This window comes from Nelumbo lutea, chromosome 4, assembly GCF_056320005.1.
Source record: "Nelumbo lutea isolate HS-2025 chromosome 4, American lotus-T2T, whole genome shotgun sequence".
NCBI classification, from domain to species: domain Eukaryota; kingdom Viridiplantae; phylum Streptophyta; class Magnoliopsida; order Proteales; family Nelumbonaceae; genus Nelumbo; species Nelumbo lutea.
Window position 1 is genome coordinate 101,188,115 of NC_142687.1, and position 18,083 is coordinate 101,206,197.

The 18,083-nt window shown below is 42.0% G+C and overlaps 1 protein-coding gene across 2 annotated transcripts in view; it reads right to left on the bottom strand.

Annotated features, from left to right (window-relative positions):
• Nucleotides 1-617: 617 nt before the first annotated feature.
• Nucleotides 618-18,083, bottom strand: part of LOC148862220 (coatomer subunit epsilon-1-like) — a 34,772-nt gene continuing 17,306 nt past the window's right edge. The window contains exon 7 of one of the 2 annotated variants that reach the window (XM_088984696.1): nt 618-956. In XM_088984696.1, coding sequence (XP_088840822.1) covers nt 863-956 — 94 coding nt within the window. In that variant the 3' untranslated portion in view covers nt 618-862. Of the gene's footprint in view, nt 957-5,143; nt 5,564-18,083 lie in introns of those variants that run through there. The other variant, XM_088984697.1, reaches the window with a different exon arrangement.

Below are 18,083 nucleotides of genomic sequence, written 5' to 3' on the forward strand. Positions count from 1 at the left end.
GTATTTAACCCTTCTTATTGGAAACTATCACCTATGGTTTATCTGAAAGATGATGAAACAAGGTCATTTTCAAAGTGGCACCTTCTCTCACAGGTTCTCTCCTCTAATAGTGTTCATTTGTTGGATATCGATAGCCTTGAGCATACAATTATTGCTCATGATTCCAGCCCAAATAGAGCTCAACAAAACCTACCTCCACGGCTCCACCTAGGTGGTGTAAATTAGACCTGTTCACGGGTCAGTTTCAGGCCTGATTTACACTATGTGAGGCTCATGTTTTGGGCCGAGCCCCATTCAAATTTTGGCAAAAACTAAACTCGAACCCAGCCCATGAACAGGTCTAGTCTAGACCACCCTTAAATTTGATCAAGATTAACACCAAATGGTGCCTGGAATTTCTCTCTCTGCTATTGGAGTTGCCATAAGAAATCATGATGGTCATTTCATAGTTGAAGCGGCCTAATAGTAAACCGCATCTTCCTGATGAAATCAAAGGTTCGTGCCATTTTGGAGGCTCTACTCTTGGCCAAGACCATGAAGATGGACTGCATTACATTAGAGAGATGCGAAAGAGGTAGTGGAATCACTGTCTTCTGACTTGGAACCACACTGGAGGATTCTTGAATGCAGAAGCCTTCTGCTTGACTTTCAGTGCAAATTACTCATACATCTCGTTTTTGTAATAAACTAGCCCATGAGCTAGCTAAATATGCTCTTTGCATAATCTTTCCATGACCTGGCCAGTCATTCCAGATTTTGCTAAGTCATTGGTACTTGATGAGATGTAAATGTTGATTGTTGAATGAAATTGCCTTAGGACTTCAAGAGAGAGAGAGAACTGTAATGAGGGAGAAAAGAGCCTTCAAGCATTTGCTTGAATAGCTCTGTCAAAACTTTCTTCCGCAGCTGATGCACGTTTGACAAGCATATGGTCAGGATATGACAGCTTCAATTGGCTGCAGAAATGCACGAATAAAATTAAACATATCTTAGAAGAATTAACAAATTTTCCCTTGTAAGCATAAATAAAATAAAACAAAAAGATACATCATATGTAATTTTTTAAGCCAGATATCATATGTAGTTACTTCCTGGGAGAATGACGATTTAGCCCAGGGTCAGAATTTGTAGGCTCAAACTACATTTGGGGTAGGTGCCAGCTTGGAATTGATGCCAATTCACGGGCGGGTATGGGAGTATAGAGTGTGGGTTTTTGACCTTATGAATGTTTATAGCTCTGCAGTGGAAATCAGAAACCTGTATTGGGCCTGTCCGAACTTCTCCGTTACTTCTTTATCCATGTGTATCAAATTTATTGTGTTAGCTGCTCGCGCTAGTTAATGATCCCATGTAAGCCATGCAACATATTAAAAAGTAATAGGAGACCAGGAGATTAAATGGTAAATTGGCTTGCAAAAGAATATTTCAAACCTCTCAAAGTCCAGGTTTAATGACATACTATTGACGAACTAAGCAGAAAACAAAGAATTGGAATATGAGTGGTTTCCTTCACAATAAGCACCCTGTTCATGATACTTTGAGCTTTGGCAATAAGATGGGGAATTTGTATTAAATAGTAATGTTTCCACACCAAAGGAAATTAGAAAGTCTTCTAATTTTTCAATAAATAAATGTCATATTTTCTCCACACGCATGGATGCATGCTATTTAAATATAATTGTTTATTCTTCATATTGACCTATAGATCTTCAAGTGGATAAAGTGAGGATATGCTTCAAGAGGACGTCGCCAGCACATTGGTATTGAAACTGAAGCCTTTTTTTTCTCTCTGTTAATTGGAGACTCAAAACTTCTCTTATGAAAAATATAGGGCAGTAGAAAAGAATAATGTTACAACCTTCCAGACCGCTAATGGAAGGACTAAGAAACTGAAAAAAAAAATGAAAAATGAAAAAGAAAACCCAAGGGAAGGTTTCATAGGTTGGTTATTGTCGGAAGGAGCCAGCTAACTTGCTGGTAACGTCTATGGCTGGTCATGGCAAAGACTTGGGATCAAATCCCAACTCTTCACTAGAGTTGGGGTGTCTTGGAGTTTGGCGAGGGCTACGCCCGCCTATCAAAGAAAAAGGTTGGTTCTTGTTGGAATCATTGTTTTAAAAACTGACTCAGAACCAGAACCGTTTTGGCCACCAATTTCCAAGTCAGTGGTTTGACCGTCTTATCCAAATAGATCAGCCCATGACAATTTAAAAATAAAAAATAATATATATATATATAAGCCCAAAACCATTGTCCAGGTTGAATGGGTCGATGGTTTCACCACCCGGGACAGTGGGTTGCTGACCGACTCAATGGTTTTGGGCAAAATAGAGGTTTGGGGTCAAAATGGAACTTGTACCCTGACTGGGTCCCAGCCCGAACAATCCAATCGTCCAGATCAACAGCGGTTCAAAAAACCATGGTTGGAATACATGTTTTGGTTGTTGGTATAAAATCCCTATTTGATTCTAGGTTAAAGTAGAGAAGAAGAGAAAGAAGAAGAAGAGAAGAAGAAGGAGAAGAAGGGTTCAGCCAGATTAGGAAAAATCAGTCCACCTCTAGCCGACCCACTTGTATTTATCTCCAATAACATAGTTACAAGAAAGACCATATTGTCCCTCATAAGTGATGGGACACATAACTTAAACTTAAATAAAATAGACCTTTCACTCTCAAATAGATAACCCAAATGACCAAAATACCCCTGATTTGTGTATTCTAACACTCCCCCTCAAGTTGGAGAGTATATGTCATATAGTCCCAACTTGTCACAAATATAATCTACTCTGCCCCGAGACAATCCCTTTGTAAAGAGATTTGCCCACTGATTTCCTGAGCTCACATGAGATGTGGTTTTCACTCCACTTATCACTCTCTCTCACAAAGTGACAATCGACATCAATATGCTTGGTTCTCTCATGGAAGACTAGGGTGGAAGAGATGTGAACAGCAACTTGGTTATCACAGTAGTCTCATGGGTTTGTCAACCGAGAACCCCATCTCTTGTAGCAAGTTCTTCAACCATACTAGTTCACATGTGGTATGAGTCATAGCTCTGTACTCAGCTTCTGCACTACTCCTTGCCACTATTGTTTGTTTCTTGCTCTTCCAAGTTACAAGATTGCCACCAAGGAAGGTACAATACCCTATAGTTGATCTCCTGTCTGATATAGAACCAGCCCAATCAGCATTTGCATACCCTACTATTTCAATAGTCCCTCCACTTTGGTAAGCAAACCACGACTTGGAGCACCCTTCAGGTACCTAACAATCCTTAGAACTGCTTCCCAATGAGGAATCCAATGATGTTGCATAAACTGACTCACCATACTCACAGCAAATGATATATTTGGTCAGATAATTCAACTTTCCCACCAACCTCATGTATCTTCCAGGATCATCAAACTCTTCACTTGCATCAACACTCAACTTGACATTAAGTTCCATAGGAGTCTCTACTGGTTTAGCACCTAACAGTCTTGTTTCTTCAAGTAGGTTAAGAACATATTTTCTTTGGCATAATTTCATGCCTTGACCTTGCAACTTCTATTCCTAGGAAGTACTTCAACTTACCCAAATCTTTCATATTGAAGTGGTCCTGTAGGAATTTTTTCAACTTGTCAATCCCATTACTATCACTCTCAGTTATGACAATATCATCCACATACACCACTAGCAAGATTTTCCCATCTTTTGAGTCATGGTTGAACACAGAATGGTCTACCTGACACTATTTCATCCCAAAGTCTTTCACTACTTCACTGAACCTGCCAAACCATGCGCGTGGAGATTGTTTCAGTCCATAAATTGCATTTTTGAGTCTACAAACCTTAACATCCTTCCCCTGAGCAACAAACCCTGGCGGTTGCTCCATATACACTTCCTCAATGAGATCACCATGTAGGAAAGCATTTTTTATGTCAAGTTGCACAAGAAGCCAGTCATACATAGCAGCTAATGAAATCAACACCCGAACTGAACCAATTTTAGCCACAGGAGAAAATGTCTCCATATATTCCACACCATACAACTGAAAATAGCCCTTGACCACTAACCTGGCCTTCAATCGCTCCACACTACCATCTAGAAGATACTTCACTGTGTAGACCCACTTACACCCAACAGCATGCTTACCAGGAGGAAGAGCAGTGAATTCCCACGTGTGATTGTGTTATAGAGCAGAGAGTTCCTCTTCCATGGCTTGCCGCCACCCTGGGGAGGTAAGGGCTTCCTGGACAGTCTTGGGAATGGAAACAGATGATAGCAATGATATAAAGTTGCGATGAGAAGCAGAAAGGTGAGCAGCTGAAACATAGTATGAAATAGGATGAGAAGTACAAGTGCGTTTACCTTTCCACATGGCAATAGGAAGACCAAGATCTAAGGGAGAAGAAGCAATGACAAGATCTGTTGACGAGGGCTGAATTGGAGGAGGGGTCGGTGCTCTTCTGTGAGTATACACTTGTTTGATTGGTGGCCTCTCAGTAGTAATTGGCATGGGAGGTGAATCTACAACTGGAATGGGAACCACGGGAAGGGGATCCGCAATAGGGACGGGAAGAGGAACTATGGAGGAAGGAGAAGAAACCAGAGTATCTAAGAAAAAAGGAACTAATTCAAAGAAGGTGACATCGGAGCACACAAATGACTTATGGAAGTTAGGGTTATAACACTTATACCCTTTCTGAGTCATTGAGTAGCCAAGGAAGATACACTTAGTAGCTCGTGCATCTAACTTGTCTAAACCAGGCCCCGAGTTTTGAACAAAATAAACACATCCAAAGACTCTAGGGGTGAGAGCAAATGGAGACAAGGTGGGAAACAACACTGAGAAGGGGGATTGACTTCCAAGGATGGACATGGGCATCCGACTGATGAGAAAACAGGATGTGAGGACGGCATCACTCCAAAAATGCTTTGGGACATTCATATTAAGCATCAAAGACCAAGTTGTTTCAAGGAGATGTCGATTTTTCCGTTCAGCTACACCGTTCTGTTGTGGGGTGTAGGCACAAGAAGTTTGATGAATTATCCCATGGTGCTCTAAGTATTGTTGAAATGGTATTGAGGTGTACTCTTTGGCATTATCGGAGCGAAGAATTTTAATATGAACACCAAATTGGGTACGTATTTCAACATAAAATTTTTGAAAAATAGAAAACAATTCACTGCGATCTTTCATAAGATATATCCATGTCATCCTTGAAAAGTCATCAACAAAAAATACAAAATACTTATAGCCATTGTATGACATCACTTTGATCGGACCCCAGACATCAGAATGAACTAAAGAAAAATGACTCAAGACACGACTATCTACTCTTGGACTAAAAGAGACTCTATGATGTTTCCCAAGCTAACATGACTCACAATCCAAAGATGAAAGATGACTCAAGGAAGTAGCCAGCAACTTCAGAACCTTGAGAGAAGAATGACCAAGTCTGCAATGCCATTGAAGAGGAGTAAGAGATGACTGAAAAGCTACTGGAGGGCCACCACCATCAAGGTAATACAATCCACCTGCCTCATGCCCTCCACCAATCTTCATCCCCGTCTTGAGATCCTGAAACACACAAGAAGAGGGATAAAAGGTTACGGAACAATTAAGTGACTTGGTTAATCTACTAACAGACATAAGGTTAAAAGGGAACTTGATAACATATAAAACAAATGATAAAGACAAGGAGGAGAGATCAACATCACCAACACCATAGATGGGAGATGTAGAACCATTAGCAAGAGTAACTGTTTGAGATGTGGAGGACCGAGAAAGAGAAGAATACATTAGGAGTCCCAGACATATGGTCCGAGGCTCCAGAGTCAATGATCTAGTGTGAGGGCTTGGAAGCCAAGCAAGCCATACCTGAATGGGCAAGGGTAGTTGTGTTCTGCTGAGATGTCTGAAGGAACTGCTCGTATACTGCACGGGGTACACTCACCATCTCCTTCCTAGAAGCACCAGTAGATGTGGATGGGATCGGGTCAGTATGCTGATTATCAATAATTGTACCACTACTCTTAGTCACAGCATGGTTAGCCCAAATGTTGGGTGGACCATGTAAATCATAGCAGAAATTAACCGTGTGCCCCTCTAATCCACAGTGTGTACACTTCCTAGGGGCATTACTTCTTCCTTTACCACGACCTCCCCCTGAGTCCCGACCTCCACTCCGGCCGCCAGCACGGTTAAAATTGGGACCACCACGGTTACCTGGAAGTCCACCACCACCACCACCGCCTCTATTTCCATGGCCTCCCCCTCTAGTCACCACAAAACCAAATCTGTTTGAGAGAGAAGAATGCTCTATAGACTCAATAGATGTCCTCCTAAGACGGGTAAAAACTTATTCAAGTGAGGGAAGAGCATACCCCCCCTAGTATTTGTGCTCGGACAGGCTCATATTCAGCCTTCAAACCCACTAGAAACCTTGTCACATCAAGTTGCTCACGCTGTTGTTGCTGAATCTGAAAATCCTGTGTCAGAGGATGATACTCATTGAGCTCATTTCAGATATTCCTCAGACTTGCATAGTATTCCTCCAAGCTTTGACTGCCTTGCTTCAGATTAAAGTACTCTTGGTACAACTGATACACCCTAGTTGTATTGTCTTGTCTGGAATACAGTTTCTTAGCATGATCCCATATATCTTTAGCTGTATCTAGGAACATAAAGTTCACGCTAATTTTTTGTTCCATGCTATTCCACAGCCATGTCATTATTTGTGCATCTTCTTGTTCCCAGTCACTAAACCCCAGAGAATCAGAGGAGGGTTTCTCCTCTCTCACATGTTTTACTTTTTTCTTGGCCTTTAAAAACACCTCCACAGATTTTGCCCACAACACATAATTCTCACCATTCAACTTAATAGATGTCATTTGAACATTTAGGTAATCTGGAGAAATCATAACGCCTGTTTTATTGTCATTCCCATCTCCAATCAATGCCATCTTAACTAATTCACCTTCAAATATTCAGTACAACCTCACGCACTTCCACAAAACTTATCTCACTTTCAGCACCACCAACTTCTTCAAATACACATTGCACATCAAATACAAAAGCTGAAATCACTCAGTCATTAAATCGAACACAGAAATCAGTATAAACACCACCACACGACACAAGGTTTCACTTTCAACTATTCAGAAGCATCCACACACCATTCAACACAATACAACCACCACCACACCACTGCTGTCGTGAACTTCAGCAGTCGAAAAACCCTACTTTCAGCACACATATGAGGTAAAAACAGAGGAGAACAAGGCTGATATGCATACTAGTCACTTCAAACCTCCACAGAAAAATATTTTGAACCAAAACACAGCATTTACAGTCCACTATTTGGGCAAAAAACAGAACTGTTCATACCTGTCCACAAACAGCCCTCTTCGTATCACAGAATAGAGAGTATCTAGTACACAACCTCAACGACCACCACCACAGTAACTGGAAGCATACTCACCTCCAAAACCACAAAACAACTACTCCTTTTTGGCCTCTTGTCGAGCTTCCACTCAGGCTAGAAGAAAATCGAAGAAAGCTGAAATGGTTGGCGGCGAACCCAGGAAGAAGACAAACAGTGAGGAAAGAAGAAAAAAAAAAAGGGAAAAGAGAACTAGGTTTTATTGTTCTGATACCATGTAAAATCCCTATTCGATTCTAGGTTAAAGTAGAGAAGAAGAAGAGAAAGAAGAAGAGAAGAAGAAGGAGGAGAAGAAGGGTTCGGCCAAATTAGGAACAATTAGTCCACCTCTAGCCGACCCACTTGTGTTTATCTCCAAAAACATAGTTACAAGAAAGACCATATTATCCCTCATAAGTGATGGGACACATAAACTTAAATAAAATAGACCTTTCACTCTCAAATAGATAAACCCAAATAACCAAAATACCCCTGATTTGTGTATTCTAACAGTTGGGACACTCTCTATTTAATTAAGGGTATTACAGTAATTAAGGGCAAAATAGTTGTTGGCCCATGTTTGGGCCTGTTAATTTTCTTGATAAAAGTGATGGGGCTAATAGGGAGAGAATCCTTTCTCTCAACCAAATATACATTTTTCTTTCTCTTGTTCTCTTTTTGCTGCTTTGTTTTCTTTTCTTATTTGCTATTTAACAGATCAGAACAGATATAAAATAGGTCGTGCTTTACAGAACATTATGCTAAGGAATCAGCAAAAACAAAGTTGTAAAATGATGAACCAAAATAAGGATGTTAATGAGATGGTTAAACTAGGAGAGACAAAACTAAAAAGAAGAAAAGTAATGGATCGCAGGAGTAGCACAAGTTGGTTGACAGAGGAGAAAGTAGAGAAATAGTTTGGCCACGTAAATGAGGACTGTTGGTTAACCGGTTAAAGTATATGATATAGTGCAAACTATGATAACTAGATGCCACTGCATGCCTTGTGTTCCAGTGTCGGAAACAATACCAGATGCTGCATGGATACTGTTTTAATCAATAGAACAGTGGGCGAAGAGAAGAGAAGTGGAAGAGAGAAGAAGAGAAGAGAGAAAGAGAATGAGAGAGACTAAAGATGATGTTGGCGGCACCAGCCTTTTTTATTATATATACTAGGGCGACTAAAGTGCCCCTTGCAGCATACACCTAATATTACATCACTCCCCCTCAAGTTGGGGCATAGATGTCAATCATCCCTAATTTGTCACATAGATCATAATGCCGCAAGGAATTCAATCCCTTAGTAAAGACATCTCCAAGTTGTTCCTCTGAGCTGATGTAAGGGGTGCAAACTTCTCCTTTCTCAAGCTTCTCTCTGATAAAATGCTTGTCAACTTCAATATGTTTGGTTCTACAATGGAGAACTGGATTTGCAGCAATGTTAATAGCAGCTTTGTTATCATAATAGAGCGACATAGGATCTTCAGCTTGGAAACCCAATTCACTTAAAAGGTTCTTGATCCATAGTAGCTCTGCAACTCCATGTGACATAGCCCTATATTCCGCCTCTGCACTAGACCGAGCAACCACACTCTGCTTCTTATTCCTCCAAGTAACAAGATTTCCCCCCACAAAAGAACAACCACTGGTGGATTTCTTGTCATTTATAGAGCTAGCCCAATCAGTATCAGTGTAAACCTCAACTCTCATATGACCATGCTTCTTGAACAATAGGCATGTCCCTGGGAATTTCTTCAGATATCTCAGTACCCTATCTGCCGCTTCTAGGTGTGCTACCTTAGGAGCATGCATAAACTGGCTGAGAACCCCCACAGCATATGCTATGTCAAGCCTGGTCATGGATAAATAGAGCAGTCTTCCCACAAGTCTTTGGTACTGCTTTGGATCCTCCAAAAGCTCACCACCACAGTCCCCAAGTTTATGATTCACATCTATAGAAGTGTCAGCAGGTTTGGCCCCAAGTTTTCCTATATCTTTCAGGAGATCAAGGGTGTACTTCCCTTGAGAGATGAAGATTCCCTATTGGGAGCAAACCACTTCAATTCCAAGGAAGTAACGCAATGGACCTAGATCCTTCACCTCAAATTGTGTAGCTAGGAACCTTTTTAACCTTTGTATCTCTGAGACCCAATCACCGGTAATGAGAATATCATCAACATAAACAATCAGAGTTGTTGTTTCCCTTGTTCCTTCTTTACAAAGAGTGTGTGATCAAATTGGCATTGCCTAAACCCCATCTGTTGAACTGCCTAGTGAAATCTGCTAAACCAAGCCCTTGGTGATTGTTTTAGGCCGTATAAGGACTTCTTTAATATGCACACTTTCTACTCTTGACCCTTAGCACAAAAACCAGGAGGTTGAGTCATGTATACTTCCTCCTCCAAAGACCCATTCAAGAAGGCATTTTTAATGTCTAGTTGATGAAGCTACCAATCAAGGTTTGCTGCCAAAGAGATAAGAACCCGGATAGAATTCATTTTTTCCATTGGAGCAAAAGTCTCAGCATAGTCAACCCCATACACCTGTGTAAAGCCCTTTGCAACCAATCTATCCTTGTATCTCTCAATTGTGTCGTTTGCCCTATGTTTCACAGAGAACACCCATTTGCACCCTATAAGTTCCTTTCCGGCTTTCCCTCAAGAAGGTCCACCAATTCCCACGTGCCACTTTTGTGTAGGGCATTGATTTCTTCCTTCATAGGCTTTGTTCACTTAGGAGCAAGAAGAGCATCTGTGACACTTTTAGGAGCTGGGACATTATCAGTTTCAGACAGGAAAGCACAAAATGAGGATGAGACATTTTCGTAGGATAAGAATTGAACCATGGGGTGGTGTGTGGTGCATGATCCAACCCCCTTCCTTTTTGCAATAGGAAGGTCTAGATCACAATTTGAAGTGTCAATGTCAATGGGTTCAAGAGTTTCAACAGGGATAATAGTACCTAGTGAGGACATTGATTCAGCTCCCGGCAGTTCGATGGCATTGGTTGTGTAGTTTCAGGCTGTCCCTTGGCTATTGAACTCTACTGGCCTTGACTTCTATAACATTGTCTCCAAAAGACACGAAATGGAGGAGGGTTAGTTTCTGTTTCTCCTCACCAAGATTCTCCCCCTAAGGGGAAATAGAAAAATAGGGAACATTTTCGAAGAATGAGACATCCATAGAGACAAAATATTTCCTTGAAACCGGATCAAAACAACGATAACCCTTTCGAGAAAGGGGATATCCAAGAAAAACACACATAATAGCCTTAGGATCTATTAGAATGCTCGGTCAGGGGTATTTTGGTCATTCTGGTGTATCTTATTGAAAGTGAAATGTCTATTGTATCTGAGTTTAAGTTATGTGTCCCATCTTCTATGAGGGACAAAATTGCCTTTCTTGTAACTTAAGTTTTATGAATAAAAGTCAAGTGGGTCGGCTAGGAGAGTGACTTTTGAACATACTCTCTTCTAGTCTAGCTGAACACTCTTCTCCTCTCCTTCTTTCTCTTTTCTTTCTTCTTCTTTCTTCTTCTCTACTTTAACCTAGAAACAACTAGGGTTTATTCACATGGTATCAGAGCATTAAGATCTCGTGTTCTTTTTCTTGCTGCTGTCTTCTTCCTGGGTTCGCCGCCAGCTTCACAGTAGGTTTCATCATCCTACAGCTGATCTGATTGAAGACTCGATAAAGGGCTGAAAAGGAGTTGTCGTTTTGAGAGCCTAGAGGTGAGAATGCCTCTAGCCGGTGCTGTGGTGGTTGTTGAAGTGGTATACTAGACCCTCTATTCAGTATACGAAAAGGCTGGACGTATACGAGTATGGACACTGCTGTCGTGTGTTCAGAAATGGACTGTGAATGCTGATTTTTTTTGTGTGCTTCAAAAGTTAGTTGTTGTGGTGCTGGGTGAAACTGATACACATATCAGTCATAGTTTTTTTTTTGTGTTTTCTTGCTCGCATGTGTGCTGAAAGAAGATTAGTAGACTGTTGATGTCCACGACAGCAGTGGTGTGGTGTTGATTGTGTTGTGGTGGCTGACATATCTATGATTCTAAATGCTTAAAAGTGAACCCCTAGACCTTCTGTGTAATCAGTTTTGCAGTATGAATAACAAGTGTTCGATGAAATGATTGATTAATTTCAGTAGTGGTGTGTTGCTGGTAAATGGTCCTGCAGTGTGCAGTCCAAGTGTTTGATGTGTTGACTGAATGATTTCAGCTTTAAAGTGTAGTGTGTAATGTGCAGTTGAAGAAAGTGGGCTGGTGGTATCATAAGTGAGATAAGTCTTGTGACAAGTGTGAGATTGTGGTGTATATTCAAAGGTGAAATAATTGAGATGGCTTCAACTGTAGTTGGGAATGACAACAAAACAGGCATCATGCTTTCTTCAGATTATCTAAGTGTTCAAATGACATCTATCAAGTTGAATGGTGAGAACTATGTACCATGGGCAAAATCTATGGAGGTGTTCTTGAAGGCCAAGAGGAAAGTAAAACATGTGAGGGAGGAGAAACCTTCCTCTGATTCTCCTGGGTTCAATGATTGGGAACAAGATGATGCACAGATAATGACATGGCTTTGGAACAGGATGGAATCAAAGATTAGTGTGAACTTCATGTTCCTAGATACAGCCAAAGAGATCTAGGATCATGCTAAAAAGATGTACTCTGGACAAGACAACACAACTAGGGTATATCAGTTATACCAAGAGCACTTCAATTTGAAGCAAGGAAGTCAAAGCTTAGAAGAGTATAATGCAAGTTTGAGGAACATCCGCAATGAGTTAAATGTGTATCACCCTCTAACATCAGATGTCCAAATCCAACAACAGCAACGTGAACAACTTGATGTGACTAGGTTTCTTGTGGGATTGAAGGCTGAGTATGAGCCTGTCAGAGCACAAATATTGGGGGGATCAGCTCTCCCCTCACTTGAAGAAGTTTTTGCCCGTCTTAAGAGGACATCCATTGAGCCGGTGGAACACTCTTCCTTCTCTAGTAGATCTGGTTTGGTAGTGACTAAAGGGAGTGGTCGTGGAAGTAGAAGTGGTGGTGGCAGCGGTGGTCCTCGAAGCAACCGTGGTGGACACATGTTTAACCGGGCCAGTGGCCGGACTGGAGGCCGTGAGTCAGAGGGAGGCCATGGAAAAGGAAGGGGTAATGCTTAGAGAAAATGTACACATTGTGGCTTAGAGTGGCACACAGTTAATTTCTTCTATGATTTGCGTGGTCCACCCAACACTTGGGCTAACCATGTTACATCTAAGAGTAGTAGCACAATTACTGAAAGCCAGCAAACTGCCCCAACCCCCTCCACACCCACTTGTGCTTCTGAATCCTAATGAGACACAAAGTTGAATCCTTTGAAAAGTTCAAAGAGTTCAGACAAGAGGTCGAGAAACAGTTAGGGAGAGAAATTAAAACCTTCGATCAGATCAAGGTGGCGAGTATCTCTCTGACGAATTCAGGGACTACTTAAAGGACAATGGGATAGTATCACAGTTAGCTCCTCCTGCTACACCACAACTTAACGGTGTTTCAGAGAGGAGGAATAGGACCTTATTGGATATGGTCCGGTCACTTCTCATACACTCAGAGTTACCCACATCCTTTTGGGGTTACGCATTAGAGACTGCGATTTACGTGCTGAATCGGGCTCCAACCAAATCGTTTCCGAACACTCCATATGAACTTTGGACCGGAAAGAAACCAAGTGTCAGACACTTGAAGATTTGGGGTTGTCCAGCACATGTTAAAAGAACAAGTGCAAGCAAGTTGGAATCCAAGACCAGTTGTTGCCTATTTGTAGGCTACCCGAAAGGCTCTGTGAGTTACCTATTCTTGACCCAAGTGAGCAGAAAATGTTCTGCATCCGAAATGCACAATTCTTGGAAACCGACTACATCCTGGACACCCATCGTCAAGAAATAGTTCTTGATGAGGAGAGCTCAGGAGCAGTGGGAAATGTCCCACAAGTTCCAGGTAGTGACCAACCTAGAAGATCCACTCGGGTATCCAGGCCACCAGTCCGTTATGGTTATGACCAGGATAGTTACCTGGTGGAAACCTTGACTAGTGAGGAGGATCCCGTGACTTATGTGGAAGCTATGTTGGACATAGATTCCCAGAAGTGGGTGGAGGCCATGAGAGCAAAGATGGACTAAATGGAGACCAATGGAGTCTGGACTCTAGTAGATCTGCCCTCCGGGGTAAAAGCAATCGGTTGCAAATGGATTTACAAGAGGAAGAAGGGCCCCGATGGTAGGGTTGAGACCTTCAAAGCTCGTCTAGTGGCAAAAGAGTACACTCAGAAGAGGGCATCGATTATGAGGAAACATTTTCGCCTGTGGCCATGCTTAAATCCATTAGGATCCTGCTAACTGTAGCAGCATACCATGATTATGAGATTTGGCAGATGGATGTCAAAACTGCATTCCTGAATGGAGATCTTACTGAAGATATCTATATGCAGCAACCGCAAGGCTTCATTGCTGCAGGTCAGGAAAACATGGTATGTAAACTTAATAGATCCATTTATGGACTTAAGCAAGCTTCTAGAAGTTGGAACATCCGTTTTGACTCCGTTGTCAAATCGTTTGACTTCAAGCAGAATCCGGATGAACCCTGTGTCTACAGGAAGTACAGTGGAGATAAGGTTACCTTCTTGGTTCTGTATGTAGATGGCATTCTACTCATTGGAAATGATGTAGGAATGTTAACTACGGTGAAAGTATGGCTTTCACAGCAATTCTCCATGAAAGACCTTGGAGAAGCCTCCTATATACTAGGTCTCCGCCTCTATAGAGATAGATCAAAGCGGATAATAGAATTATCTCAATCTGCTTACATTGACAAAATAGTCAAAAGATACAGCATGGAGAACTCCAATAAAGGAAATGTTCCTTTCAGGCACGGAGTCACTCTCTCCAAGAAAATGTCTCCCAAGACTTCTGAGGAGATTGATGGCATGAAAGACGTTCCCTATGCCTCTGTCGTGGGGAGCATCATGTATGCCATGCTATGCACTCATCCTGACATTCCTCAGGCAGTGAGTGTAGTAAGCAGATTTCAGGCCAACCCAGGGCAAGAGCACTGGACTGCTGTGAAAAACATACTTAAATACCTTCGAAGGACAAAAGAGTTTTGTCTAGTATTCGACGGTAGCTCACTACAGATCCAAGGGTTTACAGATGCCGATTTTCAGTCGGATCCAGATGATAGAAAGTCTACATCTGGATATGTTTTCACGATAGGATCGTGTGTTGTTTGGTGGAAAAGTAGCAAACAGGGGTCCACTGCAGACTCCACGACTGAGGCCGAGTACATTGCCGCAAGTGAGGCTGCCAAAGAAGCCGTGTGGATGAAGAAGTTCGTTCACGAGTTGGAAGTAGATCCGTCCAGCACATCACTCATCCCATTGTTGTGTGACAACAATGGAGCCATTGCTCAGGCTAAGGAGCCACAAGCCCACTCGAAGTCGAAGCACATCGAGAGGAAGTACCACGTACTGCAGAAGATTGTTGGTAGAGGGGATGTCCTGATTCAGAAGGTAGCGTCAGCGGAAAATGTAGCAGACCCATTGACAAAGCCACTATCACAGAAAGTGTTTGAGAAACACGTGGAAAGCATGGGACTCCGGCTTGTACCTGATTGGACTTAAGTGCAAGTGGGAGTTGTTGGGCAGTTTTGTATGCCCTTAGCTTCAATCAGAATGATATACTTTATGAGTTTATTGTAAATGAATAAAAGTGCATATTTGATTCATGTTCCCTTGGTATGTTTCTGTGTAATACCCTTAAACTGAACACTTAATGAAACTCGTGTTAGTTTAGAATGTTCACAGCCAGTGGATCGGTCTGGGGAGACCTATCCTGATAAGGCTAACACTGTTGTGCCACCAAGTCGGTTGGGGTGGCCTGTCTCAGCTGCCAGGGTGAGACCCTAGGCACATACAATGTAGGATTAATTGAATCTTTGAACTGGACCAGATTTCCAGTATTGCCCTGGACCTTGGAGATTAATGGGCAAAACTGGAAAGTTACACCCGACCCCTAGACTCGATTATGATACTGCACTAGGTGTCGGATTGGGCTGTCCTTGATGTACCAATCAGTGAGATCCTCAGCGGGGGTCAAAACCTGGGTATGTTGGGACAGTCTGAGAATTCATCTGAGTGGGTGATCATAGTGATAGGATCAACCCTTTTGTCGGACAAAGGTAATAATCGGGGATGCACTCTCACTGATGGAAACCAAGACTACCGGCAGCCAATTTCAAATGTTGAGATTTGTTTTTCAAAATATATTTTATATGAAATATGAAAGTATATATATTATGGTTTCTAAAATGTTTGCAAAAGGTTTTAATTCCCGGGATCCATATAAGTAGAGAGTGCAACACTGTTCCTTGCAGCCGAGAGAAAGGTCCTCTCTTGTCGGGCAGTGTATGATCATTATGGGCTGAGAGGTTAAGTGTAAGACCATTGAGAATAATACCTGATGGGCTAATCTTGCATCTGCCCACAGTCCCTGGGTGTTACAAGGTGGCTTGGCCCAGGGACCATTTATGGTAAGTGTTGGGCCCATAGAGCCCATTTGATGGGTTTCAGTGGGTGCACTGTCCATAACAGTATATTCGGCCAGGCCTTGTAACAAAGGCTGGGCCGAACCCATGTGGCTGATGTGTAGATCAATGCTTGGGTCCCAAGCCATACAAGGAAGCCCAACTGGGCAGTAGTTAGGAAGGTTAAGTGAGCACATAAGCTTCATGGGCCTAAAGCCCATTTCAAACTGGACATATTTAATAAGTTAAATATGGGCGAATTCTGAGATGGATCAGCAGATAGGATAGGGTTTTAACCCTATCCACTCAGAGAGTCCAGATCTAAATATGATTCAGATCTAGAAACCTCCTAATGAGATTAGGAGAAGGATGATCTAATCTGCAGATAAGATAAGGGTTTATCCCTATCATCTAAAGAGATGTCTGATCCAAATATGATTTGGATAAGCAGCTCCTAATTGGATTAGGAGCTGATCCTTTGGGTTTACAAAAGAAGGAGGGGGCGGCAGCCTTTAGAATCATCAGATAATCAGATCCTCTTCAGTGCTGAAATTACAGAAGAAAGATTTCTGCAATCCCTGCAAAGATCTTTCTTTCCGCCTCCTTCCTGCAGCCGCCAGACATCCGGTTCGATCTCCAGTTGTGGGAGAAGTCAAGATTCGATCTTGACATCAGTTCTTTGAGAAAGAATTGATAGGAAGTTGTGCTCACGTGCCATCCTGTTGTTTCTTGCGAAGGACAGAATTCTTGAAGAAGAATACTGCTAATTTTGCTCCATCCTGCACTACGCCATCTTCAGTGGGAGCAGTCTTTGGATCCTTCATTGGGCGTGAACACTTCCGTTGGGAGATACTTTTTCTCCGTATCAGGTATAATCTTCTCCTACTCCTTTTGGTTCAGATCTGGTTCAGTTTATGGTTCAAGATCGATCTTTGAAAATATGATTTTCTAAATAGGGAATTCGATTCCCAGTTGAAAGGGAGAGATTTTTTTTGAAATTCGCCCACCTTATTCCGCAAAATTTGGGCGTCCATACGATGGATCTTCATCCCTTCAGTATTGTAACTTCCTGGGTGGCAATCTTGTAACTTGGAAGAGCAAGAAGCAAATAGCGGTGGCAAGAAGTAGTGCGGAAGCAGAGTACAGGGCTATGGCCCATACCACATGTGAACTAGTATGGCTGAAGAACTTACTACAGGAGATGAGTTTCTCAATTGACAAACCCATGAAACTATACTGTGATAACCAAGCTGTTGTTTACATCTCATCCAATCTTGTCTTCCATGAAAGAACTAAACATATTGAGGTGGATTGTCACTTTGTGAGAGAGAATGTGATAAGTGGAGTAATAACTACATCTCATGTGAGCTCAGAAAATCAGTGGGCAGATCTCTTCACAAAAGGGTTGTCTCGGGGAAGAATAGATTACATTTGTAACAAGCTAGGACTATATGATATATACTCTCCAGCTTGAGGGGGAGTGTTAGAATGCTCGACCAGGGGTATTTTGGTCATTCTGGTGTATCTTATTGAAAGTGAAATGTCTATTGTATCTGAGTTCAAGTTATGTGTCCCATCTTCTATGAGGGACAAAATTGTCTTTCTTGTAACTTAAGTTTTATGAATAAAAGTCAAGTGGGTCGGCTAGGAGAGTGACTTTTGAACATCCTCTCTTCTAGTCTGGCCGAACACTCTTCTCCTCTCCTTCTTCTTCTTTCTTCTTCTCTACTTTAACCTAGAAACAACTAGGGTTTATTCACAGGATCAAATTTACCTCGAGTAGGGGAGAGATCATGAACAAAGTACTAGCACCCAAAAACACGCATAGGTATGGGAAACATGCCTTGAGGAAGAGGAGTTGGTGAGGGGGCCTATATTCCAACAACCGAGAGGGCATCCTATTGACAATATATGTGGCAGTCATAACAACATCTAGCCAAAAGCTTTTTGGAACTAGCATCTGCAACAAATGTCCTTGAGCAACTTCTAAGATATGGCGGTTTTTTCTCTCTGCAACCCCATTTTGTTGGGGAGTTCTTGCACAGGAGCTCCTATGTATAGATCCGCAAGAAGTAAAGAAGTTGGAGAAGTCAGCATGAAAGTACTCCTTGG